General features: G+C 38.4%; 1 protein-coding gene across 1 annotated transcript in view; it reads left to right on the forward strand.

Moving 5' to 3' along the window:
* LOC148538322 (dynein axonemal heavy chain 3-like) overlaps positions 1-20,006 on the forward strand; it is a 1,025,530-nt gene that overhangs the window by 237,648 nt on the left and 767,876 nt on the right. Inside the window, exon 12 of the mRNA XM_088455384.1 lies at positions 1,982-2,180. Within this exon, the coding sequence (XP_088311510.1) occupies positions 1,982-2,180 (199 nt within the window). The remainder of the gene's footprint in view (positions 1-1,981; positions 2,181-20,006) is intronic.

Consider the following 20,006-nt stretch of genomic DNA (forward strand, 5'->3'; position numbering starts at 1 on the left):
ATATTTGGATAGGGGAGACTCAACCTGTATAATCTATTTGTATAAAATAAATACAACAAACCCTCAATCATTATACCAATCATCAGTTAATAAAAACAATGATAATATATAGAAAGTAATATTAATACAAATAAATACATAATTGTTAAAAAATAAAAAGTCAAATACTATATAAATTAATCTCTAATCACTGGGTGTGCCAAGCACACATATTAGCATACCCAGTGCTATATTAGTATACAGAATAGATAAAACAAACACATCATAAGATCTCATGGGGGAGTTGACTTGGAATTGGAGGAGCACTAGATTCCCAAAGAAGATCAATGTTCCACTGTCGCTCCACAGGAAGAAAAAACGTGAAGACACACATATATTGTATATATAATTTTCTTTTTCTTATATTATTCTCTCAATATATTTCTCATTCTATTCTACCTATATTTCTGCACATATGTAAATCCATCTCAGGCCTCCCAGATATTTGAAAGGCATAGATGTCTATACATTAATCCAACTAAGGTGATAGGGAAATATACACGATATCTACAAAAAGGCTAACAGTGGAAAACGGGAGGAAAAAGAAAGGAGACTAAGGTAATAATCACATCAAGCTAAGTGGATATATTACTATATAGAGCCATCCAGTTCATGTAGGTGATATTGTATTTATACATATTGTATGACTGGGTGATAATTTGTGTACACAGGCATGGACTGCATTCAAATTCTAGTGGATCGAAGATAATAAATTAGCAATGTTAAGTTTTCTGAATATTGTACTTATTTTAACTTTTGGAGCTATATTGAGTTTACATCTCTTTCATAAGTTGCAAGTGATTATTCATAATGAGCATCAAGCTCCTTTGAAATATAATTCTCTGAGATAAAGCAGACTGCTTTCCATTTTAATAGTGACTATAAAAATTAAACACCTCATTAATCAACTAGATTCCTATTAAATATCACAGAATACTAGCACAATAAACAGATATCTGAGCAAAATCAGATATGAATAAAGTTCTTTGATTTCATATTTTTGTAATCCAAGTACACAAAAATTAACAGAGCAAATAATATCATTACACATTAAAAGCTTGCTCAAGGAAGAATTTGCCTTTCCTGCCATCCAATGTTCAAAAACAGCAATCAAACCTTTGCTTCATTCTCTGTCTATAGCCGTAATGTTTATTCTTCAGTAGCAGTGATTGTACTATGTGAATGCTTGTTTGCTGACTTATTGCACAAGATGCTGCTGTATAGTACCGAGGTTATAGATAGTATTATAGACTGAATGCTTGGTGATTCAGGGCTTAACTCTAATCATTTCTGGCATTTCCAAAAGTTGTCTACAGCATATTTTAAAAAAGGCAGAACGGTAAATTTAATTTGTATTTTGGACCTGTATAAGCATGGTTGGAGTGTATTAAATACTCCCAAAGTAGTAATAGTTTTCTGGTTTTCAGTAGGGCGTACATCCTGGCTTTCACTACACGCACATGCGCATGTTGGAGACACAATTATTATATATAGATTTCCGTAAAAACTGTCCTCTGGGCACCCAACTTCTCCCTGGCCCTGCCCCCATTATTGTGGCATGATGACATCACATATTCAGATGGGCTAACATCTAAGTATGCAAGTAGCACAGATGTTAGCAGAGCCCAGGTGCTTAGCCCTACACAAATGCGCATTAAATTTCATCTACCCAGTTAGTCATTTTGTCTAATTCTTTCATTAGAAAGTTACTATCCTGTTTTGTTCTAATAACCCAAAACAGTTCAGCCCAGCAATTGTGGACACCATACTTTCTAGGCCATCTACAGTTTTCATGAACCCACAAAATAACACAGGCAACACGTTGCTTTGAATTGGAATTTCCTTGCTTAAATAAAAGATAATAATTCTACATAATGTTACATAATAATGTCATACAAAGTGTTTTATTATATAATATAACACAGTTTTTTTTCTGTTACAGCTCGTGATATTATTTCCAATCTGAACAATTGTGGAATCTCTAACACCTCAGATTTCAGCTGGATTGCACAAATGAGATATTATTGGGAAGAAAACAACGTTGTGGTGAGAATGGTTACAACAAGTGTACCATATGGATATGAATATTTGGGCAACTCTGGTAGACTTGTCCTGACGCCACTTACAGATCGATGTTTCAGGTAAAACCTTGGCTCTAATACATTACTTTGCATCTCCAATTGTTTTCTTTCTTATGCCACTGAATTTTTATAATATAATATATTGTTCTAAAGCCTATTGATGGCAACCTTACTAGAGATGTGCGATTCGGTTTTCCTGAAATATAAACAGACCCGAACATACGGGTTCGAACCGTCTAAAAACTTTGGGTTTTGGATCGCAAAACAGGTCCAAATTATATGATTTTAGCTGTTTTATTAATTATAAAGGAATTCAATACCGAACCAACACCGAATCCGAACCGAAACACTTTAGGATGGTTTTGCCAAAACCAAAACACAATGATGAATTATAACCAAAGCACGGGGGGTCCACATACAACTTCTTATTCCATAGTTATAAAAGCAGTTTTAAAAAATACCATGATCTCTAGAATGCCATGGTCACATTCAGAAGTAACATTTCCTCTAAATAAAGATGCGTGCAATTATCCAATTATTTAAGTGTGTAATGTTGTTTTTTTTTATTCAAATATGGAGGACAGCATTAGAGGGAAAACCTCATGGACATGTAACCAAAATGTCATCTTACACCTTCCTTTTGCACTTTGGCAGAAAAGTCCATTCTTAGGTACATGTGAACCAATGTAATAAAAGCCTTCAAACACACACAAGTGGCACATACTGTCAGGGCTGGCTCAATGCACTCATCAAAGCCTGCATTGCAGGGAGGCACCAGGCTAGAGAAGTGCTTTCCCTGCCTGCCGCTGCTGAGTCCAATGTTGCTGCTGCTGTGCCTCCTGGCCAGGTCCCTCCCTTATCCTCACCTCTGTGGGCTGTTCTGTAGGGGCTGTGATGAGGGGGGCTGTAATGAGGAGGCTGTGATGAGGAGGCTGTGATGTAAAGGGCTGTGATGAGGGGGTGTGCTGTAAGGGGCTGTTATGAGTGGGGCTGTGATGAGAGGCTGCTATGTGAGGGGCTATGATGAGGATGCTGTGCTGGGAGGTGTTGTCATGAGGTGGCTGTGCTGTGAGGGGCTGTGCTAAGGGGGGCTGTGGCTCAGACCAGTCTTGCCTACATCAGTCCCTCCACCCTGAACATAATGGGCTTCTGTGTGCAGGTTAGTGTGCAGCACTGGGCTTTGCAGACCCGTCAGGAAGCAGGGGGTGGAGCAGGCATCTGAGTGCAGCAGCATTAGGAGCTGAGGAGGCCCAACTGTCAGTGAAAACAGCAGCTGCTGCCCTGCTCAAGCACCTACTAGATCCACTGAGACCTCTTGAGAGGTGAGAGCTTATTGTACAAATACAGTGATTGGAAACAATAATAAGGGTATTTTTTGTGAAATGTGGGGACGGTCAGTGTCGTATTTGTTGTGGGATGTGGGCAGGGTCAGTGTGGTATTTGTTGTGGCATGGGGAGGTCAAAGTTGCATGTGGTGGTCTGAGTGGTTTGTGAAAGCATGTGCAGTGGCAGGACATGAGGTGGTCCAAGTGGCCTGTGGAGATACGTAAGGTGGTCCAAGTGGTATCATTATTCTCTATCCTTGCCTCTCAGACATTTTCTTGCCTATGCTAGCATTCTGCCTTTTTCCTTTCTGTGCCAGCCTCTCTTCTCTTCCTCTGTGCCAGCCTCTCTGCCCATCCTCTATCTGCACCAGCTTTCTGTCCATCCTCTATCTGCATCAGCCTTTCTGCCCATCTGTTGTTTGTACCAGCTTCTCTTCCCACTGCTTCTCCCCATCACCCTCTCTCTCCTGTCACCCACTGCCACTCCCTGTCACCTCCTGCCTCTCCCCATCACCCTCTCTCCATCACCCTCTGCCTCTCCCATTCACCCTTTGCTTCTCCTCATCACCCACTCCCTCTCCCTGTCTCCCTCTCTATCACCCTCTAACCTCTCCCCAGTGTCACCTACTGCCTCTCCCCAGTGTCACCCATCTCCACTCCCCAGCATCACCCACTGCCTGTCACCTATTGACTGTCACACACTGCCTCTTCCCAGTGTCACCCTCTCCCAGTCTTCCTCTCTATCACCCTCTACCTCTCCCTAGTGTAACCCACTGCCTCTCCCCAGCATCACCCACTGCCTCTCCCCAATGACACCCATTGCCTGTTGCATTAGGCGGGTGCAAATTTATAGTTTGCAGGGTGGGGGGTGCCAAACACCCTAGCATTGGCCCTGCAGTGTATAATAAAACAGTTCTGATTTTTCCTTAGATCATAACTACACAAATTAGACAAAATAAAACAGTATTTTAGGAAAATAATGAAATGTTGTAATGTCAGCTACAGCATGTCTGTTTTGAGATGACAGTCCAAGCACGATGGGAGTGTGCTGATCACCCCTACTGTACTCACACCTCTATTTATGTAAAAATATGTCATCCACTATTTGGCAGGACTTAATATATCTGCTACTGTATGTTGTTAGCCATAAACTGCACTTTGCAACATGTTGTGACTTTTATCCTTTGGACTGACATGCAAAGACAGGCAATGATTAATGGTCTAACAAACATTATGGGTGAAAATAAATAGGCTCAATACAAAACTCCTAAACTGATTACACCACCAGGACAATTGTCAAAGTTCATTTTCAGTTAGCTTGAAAACTATCATCAAGATGCAGTTTTTAATAAATATATGAACTATACAGTTTAAATGATCAGAATGAAATGAATTATGGACTGCATTGACAAAAGTAAGTTTTTTTTGGTGGTAGACACTGATGGGAAAAATATATTTTTTACAGCTCATTCACAAAAGATTGAAAGATCTTTCAGGAATATATCAGAGCGGTCAAATTTCAATGAGTTTGCAAGTCAATTGTGAATAGTTTGAAGTGTTACTTTGATTGAATACCACATTTTTCAATGGAAATAAAGTCATTCTTTCATTTGATTTGGGCACCTTTAAAGAAATAATTCAGAAAGATATTGGATTATTGCTATTATAAACTGAAAATATCTCTCTTGTATAGGATCTTTAAGTTCATATATATGGTGATTAAAATAATTTTAAGTATTAATATTTTTTAATACAGTTATTTTAAAATTGTCTAACACTTACTTTTTATGTTTCAATTTAATATATGTTGAATTATCTATCATTGTGTATATGCACATATATTGATGTACAACCCCTTCACTACCAGGTGAACCATCAAATAAAACTATTTTCACCAGTATTACATATTGTGCATCAAGCGTACTTGACTTGTAACTCTAATAAAAATGAAGTAAAAAATTAAATAAACGCGTAGATACAGAAATATTATATACTGTGTTTTCTATATAGATGATGCAAGAACTTATGATGGTAGCACAGTAAATAAGGTAACAAGACCTCCACTTTGCATAAATGTATTCAACTTGTACATATACGTATAATCAATAGTATGGCCTTGGTGCAGATTATTTTTCCACATAGTCCCATACTTATCTGAGCATTTGTTCCAACGGTACACCAAGGCATCTATCTATCCCGGCATAGAAGAAATCAATGTCAAGCACCTGAAGCAAGGACATGAGGGCTTGCTGAACTTCATAGTTGGTTGCGAATCGCCTTCCACCCAAGTGCTTCATCAATGGTCCAAAGAGATGGAAATGCTGTGTACAGTACCAACTGAGATGTTCAAATCATCAGCAATATCACTAACTCTAATGCATCTGTCCTCCTGAATCAGACCTTCAATCCAGCACAAATTGTCATCTGTTGTGGATGTGCTTGGACATCTGGATCACTGTTCATCCTGAATGTTTGTCCTGCTGTCAAAGGCAGTGTACCAAGCCTGTCTCCGTGACATGCCATTATCGCCGTATACCTCAACAAGTTGGCAATTAATTTCAGCTGTTGATGTGCCCATTAGATGCAGAAATCTGATCACACTACGCACCTCAATGTGTGACCATGTTTCCGCCTGCCCTGCCATCTTACAACTAATGTTGGGACAGTATGACTGATATGAGGCGCAGTCTAATAGCCGTGAGGGGAAGCAGTGGTCTACCTGCTCTGACCTGGTGGGAAATAACAATGAAATAGAGAATATTAGACATGTTAGAGGTCTTGTTACTGTACCTTCTTACTTATTGAACCACCATGGTATATTTTGGAATAAAATTTTGGGTACATTTTTAGGTACACTAGATTACACTTTGTGAAAGTAGCTAGAATAACATAATTTCTCACTATGCACTAGAAGAAAACTAAACCTGTCTCCAAAAATAATTAAATAAAAAATTGCATGTTTACATTTAAAAAATTAAAAGTTATTCCTGGCAATACTAGTACACTGAGTCAAAGCAAAAAATGATGGCACAACCTTCCAGCAGCAAAAAAGTTGAGAAAGACTGAACAATAGAATAATAATTAAAAGATTCTAGCTGCTAATAATATGAATCAAAACACTGTTTTTGATAATTTAAAAAAAACATATTGGCAGACATAACTGAAGAATATGGATCAGTAATAAATGTATACTGCATATGGAGTAAGTAGAAAATATATTTTTAATTGAACATAAAACTATGATAACAAAACTTGAAATGCTGTACAATATTATTTTATAACTTAAAAGAAATATAATTTATTGGTCCAGTTTATAACATAATACAAATTCCCCATCATGTACAGTATTTTATTCTGTTCAATGATTTTAAATTGGCATTTCCATATTTGTGATATTAAAACCAGAAAATATATTTGAATTAAAGATGAAAACTAAAGAACATTCCACTAAAGAAAGATGTTTAAATGGTATCTTTTGGCCAATAAATACATGTCAGTTTTAAGGTGAATTCTCTAAAAAGCTTAAATTATGTGGGACAGGTAGGTGAGGTGTTGTATTGATGTGAACAGAGGTTTCAGAACTTGCTGATGGGAGCTAAAAGTATTTTTTTCCCCAACTTTTTACAAATTTGAATAAAAACACTGAAAAATCCCTTTACAGTTAGTTTTCTTATACTCCAATAATACAAATTCCCCATCATGTACAGTATTTTATTCTGTTCAATGATTTTAAATTGGCATTTCCATATTTGTGATATTAAAACCAGAAAATATATTTGAATTAAAGATGAAAACTAACACAACCTCTGCTACTGTAAGTTAAAAGAAGGTACTGTGATACTCAATGAAAACATGATCAACATAAAGCATGCTTTGAATACAAGGTATTCAATCTTATTTTATGCTGAACTTCTTTAGCATTATTTTTCATTGACTGCAATGTGCCAACATTAGAAATATTGGGCTACATTCACATTGATTATCAGGCATATAAGCAGTGCTATAGTGTTATGCAATCAAAAAATTACTTAGATACCCATTCCAATTCACTTTTGTTTATCGGGAAATATAATCAGGAAGACATAATCATAGAAAAACTTCTAGTATAGTTCATTTTTATATATGCAGAAAGGCTATTGAAACAACCACAATACATCTATATAATAATCCACCACACTGATATGACAGTGACAGGACAGACCAGGAGAGAGGAGAACCCGGCAATGCTATAGCAGGGTGGGAGCATGGGTATCCAGATAGAAGATCAGTCATGTAAAGGTCGACAGTCAATGGGTCGCCACTGGATTGTCGACATGCAATATGTTGACATGTAAAACAAAGTTGACAGGTACAAAAGGTCGACTGACAAAAGGTCGACAGTGCAGAAGGTCAACAGGTTTTAAAATGGTCGACACATGGTCAACACAACAATGGTCGACACAGCACTGGCCGACGCTTGTTTTTGGATGGTTTTTCAACATTTTTAGGAATAGATTTAGGGTTAGGGTAGAGCACTTGGGGGAGGGTTAGGCTGCCAGAGGGGATGGTTAGAGTTAGGCACTAGTGGGAGGGTTAGGGCTAAGCTAGGGTTAGATTTAGGCTCTTTGGGGAGGGTTTTAGGGTTAGGTTTTAGGGTTAATGTTAGGATTAAGGTTAAATTGAAAACTTAAAACACTTTAGTGCCTACCATTTGTGTGTCGACCATTTGAACCTGTCAGCATTTTGTCCCTATTTACCTTCTGCACTGTCAAACTTTTGTCAGTCAACCTTTTGTACCTGTCCACCTTTTGCCCGGTCAACCTATTCTGTGTCCACCATCTGGTGTCAACCTATTGACTGTTGACCTTTACATTGTCGATCTGTTGTAGCACAACTCGGAGCATGGCTTATGTAACCTGGCATATACTGGGTCTATATTTGTAGTTGTATACTTGAGACAAATTATTCTGCAACAAACATTAATGTTACTTAAAAAGTAACTGAAGTAAATGCACTAACTATATTACCTTGCTATGAACTAACTAGTTTTAATTTAGTTTAGGTATTTTGGGTGTGTATAAAGATATTGTTTGGTGCCTTTGTATCATAGCAGGCTTTAAAAGAAAGTTTGTAATAGAAACACCCTACAAGTAATGTATTTAGCTTGTACAAAGTGAGTGTAATGATTCACCATGGGAACTTCAGAAAAATGCACTCCTGCCAGATAACATTTCTTTTAATGTATTTTGGTGTCTTACTGAAATAATGTCATGCTGCCATTTCTAGACAACAATTAATGTAGCTATGTTCATGAAGACAGCAAGTTTGTTTGTGATTTGTTGTTTCTGGGAGAGCTAATACATTTAAAGCAGCTTCAAAATTACAAAACAGGAGTGATTCAAATACCACCTGTCGTTTATGGTCGAACAGCCATTCATTCACCACATTTCCTGTAACGCAGCACATGCTGACCTTTGCGTAAACAGGAATAAAAATGTTTTCATGTCCTCGCAGTATAAACCAGAAACCAAATGTGAAAAAAAATAAAGGAGATAAAACATAAGTGTTCCCTTAAAATGTAAATAGGCTCTGACAACAAAAGTTGTTTTTGTTTTTTATTTTACAAAGCTTGCTTGTTGTAATGTTACTAAAAGAAGTGGAAAAAGACGGGACCTGATGACTTTTCTGGCATTATAGATAAGCAAATTTGCAACTAAATTGAACACACATCCAATTTCGTGGCGGAACAGGCCATTTTGCATTAAACTCTGCCAATACAGTCTTCTACAGTTGTTGTACGTTTGCTTTACCATGTGGTGGAATATTAAGCACTCCTATAAATAGAGCTGAGGCATGGATGGCTAATTCATTCTGAGTTGGGGTAGGAGAACAGGCAGGATTAGCAAAGCAATATATTGCAAAGGAATTCAGCAGCTGAAATTCTTGAAGTGAGTGACTCTGGCTTCTATCAATCTGTATTGTATGATTGCCATGAATCAGAGTATATAATAGATCCTACGGCAGTGTTATTCTTTATCAGAGGTTCTTCTGTAAGGAAAATGTTCCCACTTTCCCAACAAATACCACCAAAGACCTATTGCTGGAACCCTCCCAGCATTGATTTTTTTTTTTTTTTTGAAAATAGGCTTTTGTTTTTTTTAATGATCATATTTTCTCTAGCGTTTTTTTGTGTGTGATTTTTACCACACCTACTTCTTTCAGATCGATATTCCAATCCATAACTGTCTTATCTTCCCTGTCCACTTGTCTATTACACCATTCAAAAGAGGTAATCTCTTCACACCAGGGGGTACATTTACTAAAGTGAGAGTTTTTAGAAGTGAGTTTTAAAATTGATGTTGCCCATAGCAACCAATCAGATTCTAGCTATTATCTTCTAGAAGGTGCTAGTTAAATGTTAAGTAGAATCTGATTGGTTGCTATGGACAACATCACTTTTAAAACTCACTTCTAAAAACTTTCACTTTAGTAAATTTACCCCCAGCAGTAAATTAACTTAACATCTCTGACAAATGGTAGTGACTCCCCTTGAACCAATAGCCAATTTGCACATTTATTGTGTGTGTTAATGTGTGTGCATGTGCATTTGTGTATAGGAAGGGGATGTAGGCAGAGTAAATACAGAAAATGTATTCATAAATAAAAACCAGGCACTGCCAGGTATTACAGCTAGATAATAATGTACATACCTCATTTTCCTCTTTTTTGTTTGCTGAAATCTTAGAAATGGCTGAATGAGATCAAGTTTAAAGTAGGGATGTGCAGGCTCGGATAGGTTCGAGTTTGCACGTGGAGTTCGGATTTTTCCCTCCAAAAAAACGGAACTCAGAACGAGGCAAAACGTCATCTTGCATGGACGAACATCATCATTCCTGGACAAAAGACCAGGAATGATGATGTTCGTCCATGTAAGATGACGTTTTGCCTCGTTCTGAGTTCCGTTTTTTTGGAGGGAAAAATCCGAACTCCACGTGCAAACTCGAACCTATCCGAGCCTGCACATCCCTAGTTTAAAGCTATTTAAAATTACAATTTCATCAGCAAGAATACTTTCTTGACATGGGGGCTGTCTCCCATATCAAGAGTGTCACGCTGTGAGAGGAGATAGAGGGGGTTCCCTAGTTTATGTGTTTCTTTCCCATTCTAACTAACTCTTGTTTCATTGTAGACCATTTCACTGTGGGCTTGTGAATTTGTGTGATCCATCATCATATCCTTCCACAATAAATCAGTCCATAGAAAAGTTTGTTTAGGTACAAACTCTCCCCACTTAATCTGGAGAGTTCATAGTTTGTAGACAAAGGGTGTGGCAGTGCTCACTAAACCAATTTCAATATGGTTCTGTTTAATGTTAATAGTACAATTATAGCAGAATAAAGTAAAATAAGAAATGAACCACTGTGTTTCTAAACCCTGATCATACTGAAAGAATTACAAATTGACATCGGTTTCGTTTTGCATATTTTATTGTACACGGTAATATTCATCTCTTTTGCACAATTCTATCTTTTTATATTTCACCATCTTAACAAATTTAATACAGTGAGATATTTTAATGTATACCTATTAAAAATATAAAATTTTAGATTACCAACCTGGGTCCCAGTGCACCCATTAAAACTACTTACTTTTCTTCTTTGTATATGCGATTTCTATAATGTTTAAGTAGTGGGTAGCACCTCAGAAAGCTTTATATTTAATCTGTAGATACAGATGAACTGAGTAAAAGCAAATTGGAGAGAGGACAAACAAAAATGTAAACTATAAATTATATAATAGATGGCTGGTGCGGGATTGGTGCTCTATTTATAACTAATATTCATACATGTATTGTGACACTGTAAGTGGTATCACAGTGTAATTTTTAGAAAGATATTGTGACACAGTAAGTGGAACCGCAGTGTAATATTCATAAAAAATATTGTGGCACTGTAAGTGGTAGCGCAGTGTAATATTCATACATGTATTGTGAGACTGTAAGTAGTAGCGCAATGTAATATTCATACACATATTGTGACACTAAGTGGTTGTAGTGCAGTGTAATATTCATACATGTATTTAGACACTGTAAGTGGTAGCACACTAATTTTCATACACTTATTGTGACACTGTACGTGGAACCAGTGTAATATTCATACATTTATTGTGACACTAAGTGGTAGTGCAGTGTAATATTCATACATGCATTGTGACACTGTAAGAGGTAGTGCAGTGTAACATTCTTACACATATTGTGACACTGTAAGTGGTAGCACAGTGTAATATTCATAAAAAATATTGTGACACTAAGTTTTTGCACATAGTAATATTCATACACATATTGTGACACTGTAAGCAGTAGCACAGTGTAATATGCATATACATATTGTGACACTGTAAGTGGTAGCGCAGTGTAATATTCATACTTATTATGACACTGTAAGTGGTAGTGCAGTGTAATATTCATACACATATTGTGACACTGTAAGAGGTAGTGCAGTGTATTATTCATACACATATTCATGACACTGTCAGTTGTAGCACAGTGTAAAATTCATACACATATTGTGACACTAAGTGGTCACGCAGTGTAATATTCATAAATAATACTGTGACACTAAGTGGTAGTGCAGTGTAATATTCATACACATATTGTGACACTGTAAGTGGTAGGGCAGTGTACTATTCATACAATTTATTGTGACACTGTAAGTGGTAGCAGTGTAATATTCATACATGTATTGTGACACTGTAAGTGATAGTGCAGTGTAATATTTATACATTGTGACACTGTAAGTGGTAGTGCATTGTAATATTCATACATATATTGTAACACTGTAAGTGGTAGCGCAGTGTAATATTTCTACATGTATTGTGACACTGTAAGTGGTAGCACAGTGTAAAATTAATACACGTATTGTGACACTGTAAGCAGTAGCACTGTGTAATAGTCATATACATATTGTGACACTGTAAGTTGTAGCACAGTGTAATATTCATACACGTATTGAGACACTGTACGTGAAACCACAGTGTAATATTCATACATTTATTGTGACACTAAGTGGTAGTGCAGTGTAATATTAATACATGTATTATGACACTGTAAGTAGTAGCACAGTGTAAAATTCGTACATGTACTGTGACACTGTACGACAAGTGGTAGCGCAGTGTAATATTCATGCACATATTGTGACAGTATAAGTGGTAGCGCAGTGCAATATTCATAAACGTATTATGACACTGTAAGTGATAGCACAGTGTGATATTCATACACTTATTGTGACACTATAAGTGGCAGTGCAGTGTAATATTCAGAAAAAATATTGTGACACTAAGTAGTAGCGCAGTGTAATATTCATACACATATTGTGACACTGTAAGTGGTTGTATCCCAGTGTAATATTCATACACGTATTGTGACACTAAGTTGTAGCACAGTGTAATATTCATACATGTATTGTGACACTGTACGTGGTACCACAGTGTAATATTCATACATTTATTGTGACACTGTAAGTGGTAGTGCAGTGTGATATTCATACATGTATTAAGAACTGTAAGTGGTAGTGCAGTGTAATATTCATACATGTATTAAGAACTGTAAGTGGTAGTGCAGTGTAATATTCATCCATGTATTGTGATACTGCAAGTGCTAATGCAGTGTAATATTCATAAAAATATTGTGACACTAAGTGGTAGTGCAGTGTAATATTCATGCACATATTGTGACACTGTAAGCAGTAGCACCATGTAATATTCATATACATATTGTGAACCTGTAAGTGGTAGTGCAGTGCAATATTCAGACATGTTTTATGACACTGTAAGTGGTAGCGCAGTGTAATATTCTTAGATTTATTGTGACACTGTAAGTGGTATCACAATGTAATATTCATACACATATTGTGACACTGTAAGTGGTAGCGCAATGTAATATTCATACACATATTGTGACACTAAGTGGTTTTGCAGTGTAACATTCTTAAATGTATTGTGACACTGTAAGTGGTAGCGCAGTATAATATACATAAAAATATTGTGACACTAAGTTGTAGGGCAGTGTACTATTCATACATTTATTGTGACACTGTAAGAGGTAGCGCAGTGTAAGCACAGTGTAATATTCATACATGAATTGTGACACTGTAAGTGGTAGCACAGTGTAATATTCATACTCATATTGTTGCACTGTAAGTGGTAGTGCAGTGTACTATTCATACAGGTATTGGTAGAACAGTGTAATATTGTGACACTGTTGGTCAGTAATACTGTAGTGTAATATTAATTAAAATATTGCAACGCTGTAAGCCATTAATACCGCAGTGTAATATTCAAATTTGGTACAAATTGACATGTGTGCTGTACCCCACTTTGTTCAAATTTGTTGATATGGAGAACGATCAGTTGAGAGGAGAGCAGGAACCACATACTAGTAGTGGAGCTGCTGCCAGTGCCCCCAGTCATGACAATACTAGTCCATCTATGTCATCTACTAAAGCTGATGCCCAAGGGCATACAGGGCTTAAGTCAGGGCATCTAAAATTAAACAAAGCAACCTTTTACATTGGTAAAGAAAAAAACATGAAAGGGAAAGTTAGCTGCAGAAAGACAAAAACTTGTCAATATGCCTTTCACCACATGAAGTGGCAAGGAAATGCTAATTATTTAGGCGATTAGGCTATTTATGACTGGTGGTTCTGCCTGTTATGATGATGTAAGTCCTTCTCCATGTAGATGTTTAAAAAAAATGAAAATCATTAGGGCACAGGAACCAACTATGCACTCAGAAATGTCACAAATCCCTGAGGAGAGTCTAAGAGCTATTTCACACATGTCGGTTTTGGCCAGTCAGGCAAGAACTGGCTGGTAGCCGGCCTGCTTTTTTCTGGCACTCAGTGCCTTTCATAAGCAGCTGCTTTGAGCCGCTTTTTAAGTCAGGTGTTTTTTTTCCCTATTGGGCATGCGCAGCAGCAACGCTGCTGCACAAGCCCAGCCGGCAGAAGCCAGTGTGTGTGAAAGGAAATATTGTTTCCTTCACATTACTGGCATGCAGGGACAGCACGGCACTGTCCTGCATAGTAGTTTTTTCCGGCTATATCACGGCGACCGTGACGTGACTGTGTCATGTGAAAGGAGCCTGTCCTTTCCCTGCAGTACTATATTTCACAGCCATTTAAATACCGGGCAGCTATTTGCCGCCCGGTCAAAACTGGCATGTGTGAAATAGCTCTATGGGTGTTGGCGGATGCCATTTGTGAGTCAGACCTTTCCAAAACTGTACTAGAAGAGAAGCCTCCTTCCACTACTTGTGCATCCTCTGCAAACATGGGGATGACAAGCATAAGTGAACATGCTAACATAGAAATCGAGGATGCTTTTGTGGAAGAGCATAAGGTTTCAGAGGATATTTGTGTAGCTGATTCTAATTAGGATGTTGATGATGAGGATGTTGTAATTCAGGCTCCAGAGGAAACAGTTGTTGCCAATGATAAGGAAAAGCCCATTGTCATGCCTGGGCATAAGACAAAAAAATCCACTTCTTATGTGTGGACTTATTTGTACCTAAATCCAGACAACAATTGTCAAGCCATCTGTACCCATTGTAAAGCAAGAGTAAGTAGAGGTAGCCATTTTGGAACCTCCTCCCTGTTATGTCATCTACAGTGCATCCATCAAAGTGTTTGCAAAATTCATAAACTTTGGCTAAAACAGTAACAACAAGCAGTCCAGCATCAGCTAGCTCCCTTCTCTCTGCTAGATCCAACAACTTGCCATCTTCACCACCAACACCTTTAACAACAATATCCTCAATCATGATTGGAAGTAGTCCTGCATCCTATTTGATAACGCTAACATAGTCCTCCCCTATCCAGGATTCCTTGGAAGAATCCTTGAGCACTACAGCTGCTGCTGCTGGGAGTGGACCTTCATCCCAGAAGGGGTCCAGGAAGACTACTAGTAGTAGTTAAAAAACAATTGACTTTTAATCAATCCTTTGCAAGGGGGAGCAGTCACACAGTTGCACAGCAGATCACTGATGTCATAACATCTATGCTGGTATTAGATGTGTGTCCGATATCTGCCATTAGTGCAGTGGGTTTTAGACAGTTGATTGAGGGCCTGTGTCCGCACTACCAAATCTAGATTTCACTTCACTTGAAAAGCAATTCCCAGCCTGTACAGGGATGTTAAAAAAAACTTAATTAGTGTCCTCCAAAATGCAGTTGTACTCACTGTCTACTTAACCACAGATATGTGGACAAGTGGAACAGGGCAAATGCAAGATTAAATGACTGTAACAGCCCACTGGGTGGGTGTATTGCCTTCTGCGCCACCAACAGCAGTAGCAGTAGCAGCATCATCGGCAGCAGCAGCATCTAAGAAACAGCAGCTCATTCAGAGACAGGCTACTCTGTGTATCACCAGTTTCACTAAGAGTCCAAAGTGTCCGCACTTGCAACAAAAGAATCAGTTTCACTAAGAGGCATACCACTGACAACCTCTTAGAAAAATTTAGGGAAGTCATTGCGAAATGACTTAACTCACTTTGACTCTCCTCAGGATTTGCGATTTCTGACAATGCCACTAATATGTAAGAGCATTACAGCTGGGTGAATTCCAACACGTCCTTTGTTTTGCCCACACCATCAACTTGGTGGTGCAACATTTTTTTTAAAATGACAGGGCCGTACAGGAGTTGCTCTCTATGGCCTGCAAAATTTCTGGACATTCAGCAGGTGCATGTAGAAGATGCAGCACCTGCAAGAAATGTTAAATTTGCCCTGTCATCAGCTGAAGCAAGAGGTTGTTACAAGGTGGATCTCCACCCTGTATATGCTTCAGCAGATGGAGGAACAACAATAAGCCATCCAAAGCTACACAATGAAGTATGACATAGGAAGAGGAGGGGGAATGTACTTTACTCAGGCTCAGTGGAAAATACTTTCTGTGTTGTGCAAAGTGTTGAAACCCTTTGAAGTAGTCACCTGTGAAGTGAGTTCAGACACTGCCAGCTTGAGTCAGGTAAGTCCCCTAATTAGACTGTTGGTAAAGCAGCTTGGGAAACTGAAGAAGGAGCTGAAACAAAGTGATTCCGCTAAGTATGTCAGACTTGCAGATCAAGTTGTTTATTTGCTACACCAGGATCCAAGGTTTGTCAGGCTTTTCAAATTGGATCAATACATTTTGGTGACCATGCTCGATCCCAGGTTTAGGGCATACATTGTGTCTTTCTTCCCAATGGACACATATCTGAAGAGATGCAAATATCTGTTGGTAAGCAAATTGTCAGCTCAAGCGGAACATGATGCAGCAATGGCACCTCCTTCAGTCTCTCCAGCAAGTGTGGCTCCCAGGAAAAAACTCAGCTTTTCCAAAAGACCCAATGGTGATTCAGATGAGTAAAGTTTTGACATCTAGTCGGGTATAAAAGAATTGCCTACAATTAATGAGGTCTCCATCTGATCTGGTCACCATTCAAATAATGGTTGAGGTCTATTTTATTGATAGCATCCAAGTAGGCATGTTAGACAGTCCGTTTGACTACTGGCAGGAAAAAAAGGCAATTTGGAGGCCCTTGCATAAACTGGTTTTGCTTTACTTGAGCTGCCCACCCTCATGTGTGTACTCGGAAAGAGTTTTCAGCACAGCTGGGAACCTTGTCAGCAATCGGCGTAGGAGGCTACTTTCTCAAAATGTGGAAAAGTTGATGTTCATCAAAATGAACCACAAATTCCACAAGGAATACCTTTATAGCCAATTATGTCCAAATATTACAGAGGCACCTGAGGTTGTAATAGTGGATTCCAGCAGGGATGAATTAATATTGTGTGAAGATGATATACACACTGATGAGGGTGAGGAATCGGATGATGATGGTGACAACACCTTGCCTCTGTAAAGCCAGTTTGTGCGAGAGATCATTGCCAGCAATGTCAGTTGCCCATTGGTAGCTTGATTTGTGGGGGCCCAAACATAGCAATCGCTTTAGCCACAATTGGCCATCCCTGTCACTGAAGTGATTGGTTTGTTAATCTGTGCATATCCTGTTAAATATATACAACATAAGAGTGGGTGAAAAGGGCCAAGAACAATTCCACCTTGCACCTCTTTTCTTTACATTATGTGCTGTTTGGGGCATTGCTGCCTGACATTTTTAATTTTATAGTTTATTAATCTGCCATTCTGTCTGCCACTGCAGTGCCATTCTCTTTCCTAGATCTACCATGTTGGTAATTGAACTTCCACAGCTGCTAAAATCTTCTACATGCGGTTGCTGAATGCCAAAAATGGGCAGAAATTTTTATGGCCACAGACAGCATTCCCTGTATGCCCCTTCAATTCTTTAAAAACAATCTGAAGCACCAAGTTGATTGGGTGGGCAAAACATGGTAGATTTTCAAATGTACCCAGTTTTTTTCATTGCTCCCAACCCCAACCGGTTGCCCCAGGAATACAAGCAAAACAATAGCAGCGCTGATAGTATGTATGAATATCAATTTAATAAATTAAAAACAATTGGCAAAATAAACACACTAAAAAAATTTCATTACTGAGTGGTTAGACCAAAAGGATTATAAAATCATCACATGAAGCATCATATAATGTGTATGTACAAAATTCAATCATAAAGGCATATGTCTTGTGAACCCCATAGACACTGGGTACTTCAGCATAACATGTAGATATTCAACGGACAAAGAGCCAATTCAAGGGTGGCAAAAGTCCAGTTATAATGTGGGTATATTACCGGCCTGTAATCAAGATGGTGAGGATTCCTTTAATTAGTGATGGTCTCACCATCATCAATGTTCCAATGCAAACAGATGAAGCCTTGTGGTGAAAAAATACTGGATATATTGCACAAAGTCCCAAGTCCAAATGGTGCCCCAGAGGGTAATAAAGTGCTGATGTCCAAAGTGACAGGTGCCAATATCAGTTTAGATAACCACCTGGGTTGCCCCAGGACTCTGGTAAATTGATAGGCTGCTATAAATAATGGTTCAGCTCAATAAACGCCTGCCTCCTTTGTATGTAGGTGACTCTAAGCAGAAAACTGGATAATGTAGATGGTGGGTGTCATGAGAAAGACCAGAAATATAAGCAGCAGCATAGAACATCTTCCTTACAGGATGTGTGCAATAAAGTGCAAATATGTTTAAAACAAAAATTTGTTGTGTATATTGGTCACATTACATACATATTTAGATGTTACATACAGTGCGTAAAGCAGGCTATGGTAACCTGAGGGGTGCCACCTGTTGTTGACAAATAACTTCCAGTAGGCCCGGCAAGCATCATGGGTGCTGGTAGTTCTAGTTCACCCAGAGAGCTACAGGCTGCTTTCCTCTGATGCTAACAGCAAGTCTTGGTCCCATTATCCCTAACAACCTCCCTAAGTACCAAGTAAACATCTGTTCACAGTGTGTACTAGCAGCACCTCTACAAGCGAGGCCACCGCATTATTAGATGAATAAAAAATCTCCTCCAGATCAAAGATGTCTTTCATGAACTGAAGAACTTGATCCTACTTTCCTCTGATGTAAACAGCAAGTTTCGGTCCCGTTATTCCTAACAACCTACCTGAGCACAAAGTAAACATCTGTTTACAGTGTGTACTAACAGAACCTCCACAAGCAAGGCCATCACATTTCTTTTAGATTTATAAAAGCCTCCTCCAGATCAAAGATGTCTTTCATTAACTGAAGAACTTGTTCTTACATTGATCTTCCCACAGAAATGTTTTTAAAAATCAAAACATTAGACTAAATTAAAAATAAATCAATCCTTCTGTCCTTTTCCTGTCTTCAGTCCATAAACATATTCCAACTCCCTCGGGCCTCTGACCAGTTCTTGATTAATGAAAACATTCTTGGTTTTTAATCTTCCTATGTGGTCATATAGTTTATTAAACTGCCGTCCTGTCTAGCACTGCAGTGCCACTCTGTGCCATGTTAGTGCCACCCACTGCTGTCGCTTAGCCAACTAGCTAGTTGGATGCAACCTTTTGACATAAACCAGATGAAACCAATATTGTGAGCTGGTCAAAATTGGCTGGAAATGACAGGAAATAAATGTTTTTGAGGTTAATAATACTGTAGGAACAAAAACAGGCCCAAGTTATGTGATTTTAGCTGTTTTTATGTTTTTATGGTCATGCAAGGGTGGTTTTGCCGTAACCAAATCCAGATCAAAAACACGAAGGAGATACAGATCCAAAACCAAAACATAGGGTCAGCGCACATCCCTAATTTAGAGTGATAATGGTATAAGAGGGAGAGCTAGAGAGAAAGAAAAGGAAAGGGCATCTGTCAGAATATGACACGGGGATATCACAGGTTTAACAGCAGGATGCATAATATATAAGTAACAACATCCTGGAGCTTAGGGTGTTCCTGGACATTGTAGTGCGCTGGGTGTGATTGTGGTAGATATACCGGTGGATGGTAGTACTGGTGCCCTATACAATAGCTCTGGTGATACAGTAAATTCTACTTGCCTTTTGGTATTGCTGCTCTGTATGGCTTTGTATGGTGTGAGTATCCTGGGTTCAACAGTCCCCATGGAATGCCAGGGACTA

Source organism: Taudactylus pleione, unplaced genomic scaffold (assembly GCF_031769625.1).
Source record: "Taudactylus pleione unplaced genomic scaffold, aTauple2 ptg000040l, whole genome shotgun sequence".
NCBI classification, from domain to species: Eukaryota; Metazoa; Chordata; class Amphibia; order Anura; family Myobatrachidae; genus Taudactylus; species Taudactylus pleione.